Source organism: Octopus bimaculoides, chromosome 11 (assembly GCF_001194135.2).
Source record: "Octopus bimaculoides isolate UCB-OBI-ISO-001 chromosome 11, ASM119413v2, whole genome shotgun sequence".
Classification (NCBI taxonomy): Eukaryota; Metazoa; Mollusca; class Cephalopoda; order Octopoda; family Octopodidae; genus Octopus; species Octopus bimaculoides.
The window spans coordinates 64,837,078-64,840,800 of record NC_068991.1 but is presented as its reverse complement, the minus strand read 5'-3'; the positions used below and the strand labels follow the sequence as shown (position 1 = coordinate 64,840,800).

The 3,723-nt window shown below is 36.3% G+C and overlaps 1 protein-coding gene across 1 annotated transcript in view; it reads right to left on the bottom strand.

The window, feature by feature from the left end:
- LOC106870255 (cytochrome P450 2B4) overlaps positions 1–3,427 on the bottom strand; it is a 41,811-nt gene extending 38,384 nt beyond the window's left edge. The window contains exon 1 of the mRNA XM_052971997.1: positions 2,787–3,427. Within this exon, the coding sequence (XP_052827957.1) occupies positions 2,787–3,162 (376 nt within the window). The 5' untranslated portion in view covers positions 3,163–3,427. The remainder of the gene's footprint in view (positions 1–2,786) is intronic.
- Positions 3,428–3,723: the final 296 nt, after the last annotated feature.

The window sequence follows — 3,723 nt, the reverse complement described above, 5'->3', positions numbered from 1 at the left end:
GATATTAAAGATAAATAAAAATGAAAATGCTACTTTTTTGAAAAAAACGTTTTTGGGTGTTTAATTAATTTACATTACATGTTTTGGGTTTTTTTTTTAAACCTTATCAAAAGTGAGTATAAAATATGTGAGAAGAGAAGAGGGCTATTAATAAAATAAAATTGAAATTAAAATTGAGAATGACATTCATAGTTTACTGTTATTTCTTGCATGCGCACGTGGTCCTTTCGTTCCGTTGTGAAGGCATGGTAATTCCAACTCGCTGTGATAGTAGATTACTACTATCTGTAGTGTTAACTACATATATATAAACACATATTTATGGCCTTTCTGTTTTTTTTAATATACAGAATTACATTAACCAACCAATGAGTCATTTCCTAATAAGGCGTAATTCGAAGGAATTCACGTACTACAGGGTGTCCACAAAGTCTGGGTACATGTGGATTAACACATACTTTAAGAAATTATTATTTCTTATATTTATTTGTTTATGTTATGATTTTATTTACTCCATGTACCCAGACTTTGTGGACACCCTGTATAATATACTGAGTTACGTTATTTTTTTAATGTGGCTATTAGCTTACTGGCGGCGCCCCAGCATGGCTGAAGCCTCATGGCTAAAACGTATAAAAGAATAAGAGAATATAAATATACATACACACACTGCCTTTGAAAATAGAGTTGGTACAGAAACAAATGTAACTGGTCATTAAAGATGTGCTAGACTCTTTCTTTGTCCTTTAGTTTAGATTATATTTTACACTTCCCTAAACCCACACAATGGTTTTACCATTGTGACACCTGGATTTTCTACACCTTGAAAATTTCGATCTTACTTAAGACTACAATTAAAGAGTGTAGATAGGCTCAGGCTCAGGTTGAGCGCTGCATTGGAAATATCACATCTTTCCACCCTCGCAGGATATCATGTGCGTGTGTGTGTGTGTTTGTATGAATCTATGATGAAATGTCGAATTGTGTATTGCATAGATGAGTATATTTATTTTCTTCCGAAAAATGAAATATTTCTTCTGTTATGATGCTGAGCAAACGCTTTGTTTACTGAAAGGACATAAGAATACAAGAAAGCGCATACATATAAATGAGTCCATTCAAACACACACATATTAATATTTTGCTTAGGCATAGCAATGCTAATAACTTGGTATCAGATGTCAATATCCATAAGCTTCAGAAAAAAGTGTTAACTAAGTACAAAGTGAAATCAGGGATTATATTAATGTCAGGGAAACAGGGAAACAAGAAATTATTTACCGAACTTCAATAGGTGTAAGCTATATATATATATATATATATATATAGGCAAATATCCCCCACCAAAACAAAACAACAGATAGGTAAACACATCAATTGGACGTACATGAGGAATGTATTAGATTAATGTTCAGTGAAAGTTTTAGAAAGAAATGATAGGCGTGAATATGACGTTTCGAGCATAGCTCTTCGTCGGAAAGAGGAAAATTCTAGAGAGGAGGAAATAACGGTAGGAGCAAATAGTCTGGAGCAAAGCACATGCGTTGTTACATTAACTGGACTCTTTCCGACGAAGAGCTAAGCTCGAAACCTCATTTTCACTCCTAGTTTTCTATCTTGACAGGAAGTTGGAGAGATAGGGAATGTAGTCTTTGAAGACAAGACAGTGCTAAAAATGACCATTGTGTGCGAGTGTGTGTGTGTATATGTGTATATACGTCTTTTGTGTGTGTGTGTGCGCGTGCGCGCGTTTCATGTAGCGTGTTTGTATGTTAGCGAGTGCTGCGTGAAATGATAGTATATGTGCGGGTGTTTGTTTGTGTTTATGTATGAAAGAATAGATGTAACAGGTTAGTAGCTGAAGGGAATAACAGTGTAAGACTCAGCAGTAATCGGACGTGGGGTTGAGAGGATGGGTAATGTGCGGGTGAATGTGTGTGCATCGCTGTTTGTACGTGTGTGTGTGTGTGTGTATGAGTGTATGTCTGTATTTGCGTATTTGTGTCGATGAGGAGCTTTTTTGTACGTGTTTATGATAATAGGTAAATGTTCTTGTACGTCTGTGTACAGTAGATATGTATATTGAATTGAGTGCTGGAGTTGTAAGTTACCTATGTAGGTGTGTGGAAGTGTGTGAAAGGTAAGTGGAGAGAGAAAAGGAGAACGAAGAAGGAAGTTGGAAGCTGTTACAAGAAGGCTGTAATGTCCAAACGGTGTATGGATTCTTAGCATGAAAATGTACCGTTGCACCTAGCGAAGTCTGGTGGTGGTAGTTCCCTGGTGTAAGACCAGGCCGAAGACACTGAGGTGTTCAGGGGAGTGGTTGGCCGAGCAGAAGTGACGAGCGACGTGGGTATGTTTTTGAAGGCGGATATCTCGTAATTGTTCTGTAGATCTGTCGGCTAGACAGTCCAGCATGTAAAGAACCACAAAAGGTACATTTGAGACAATAGATGGTATTAGAAGAGATACAAGAGAATGAGTTACGGATGTGAATAGTATGTTGGCTGGTTCCAGTGACAGATGTGATATTGGTGATGAACAGAGAGGTGTTGAATAGAGGTCCGGAGCAGGGGAAAGATGCAAGATGGGTGGGAGTGAGGGAGGGAGCTACGAACTAGTACGTCATGTAGACTTCGGCCGCGTTTGAAGGAGGGGAGAATTGGTTTAGAGAAAACAAAGAGGGTGGTAGGATCGGACTGGAGAAATCGGAAGGTCCACGCATCTAGATATATACATATGAAGAGAAAAAAAGAAAGAATACATTTGTTAAATGTATGACTTGCCTTTCTTTTGAAATACTTTATCAAAAAGATAGAACCAATTGGATCTTCCTTTTAGTTGATCTCCTTTCTTGACCAATCCTTCCAAAATCCATTCTGTTTTACATACCATTATCATAGTGTCAAAACCGACATCGATTTTGAAAATGCCTCCATATTGTTTTCGAAGTTCTTTCATTTTCACACTAAGATCTGTGACTGTAATTATCTGAGGTAAATTTCCTATTATTGGAAAAGATGTTGGACCCGGAGGTAGATTGTAGGTGCATTTTGATCGTGCCATAAACCATCGTGCGATGAGAAGAGTAACTAATCCGATTAAAAAGCACTGAACATTAATGATTTCTGTAAAATATTGAAATATGAAGGCACCCATCATTAGTTCTGATGTTGCTGTCACTTTCACGATCACGGCTAAATATATTTCTTCTCAAAATCAAACCTTATATATAGTGATGCCTACATGCAATACGCTGGTCTGCGAAGATGGTAGTGTGTATATATGACCGTAGTCAACCAAATATTAACGCTTTGATATTTACTTCAAGAAGAATTACTGAGAATGACAAACTTTTCACATTTATTTACTTAATAAACATTATATGTCTCATGGTTGTCACTTTATTTTAATAAATCAATATAGCTTTGTTGCTCTGTATCTTCGCTCTAGTTCTTATCGAAGAGGACTATGGAAGGCATTCAGGTTTTATGACGTAGTTAAGTGTTATGTTATCTTAAACTTTTATATCTATTAAAAAAAAAAAAAAATCTGTTAAACTGCGTTTCAATTTACAAGTTGGAAGCATATATTTCAGTCTGTTGATTCATGACAAACGTTTTGCTTTTCTTTTTTCTTTTTGCATATCTTAGGCTGTCAAATTGAAATAGGACAAAAGAGATTTTATTTTATGAGGCATGGAAACTACTGAGGGCTTTTAAC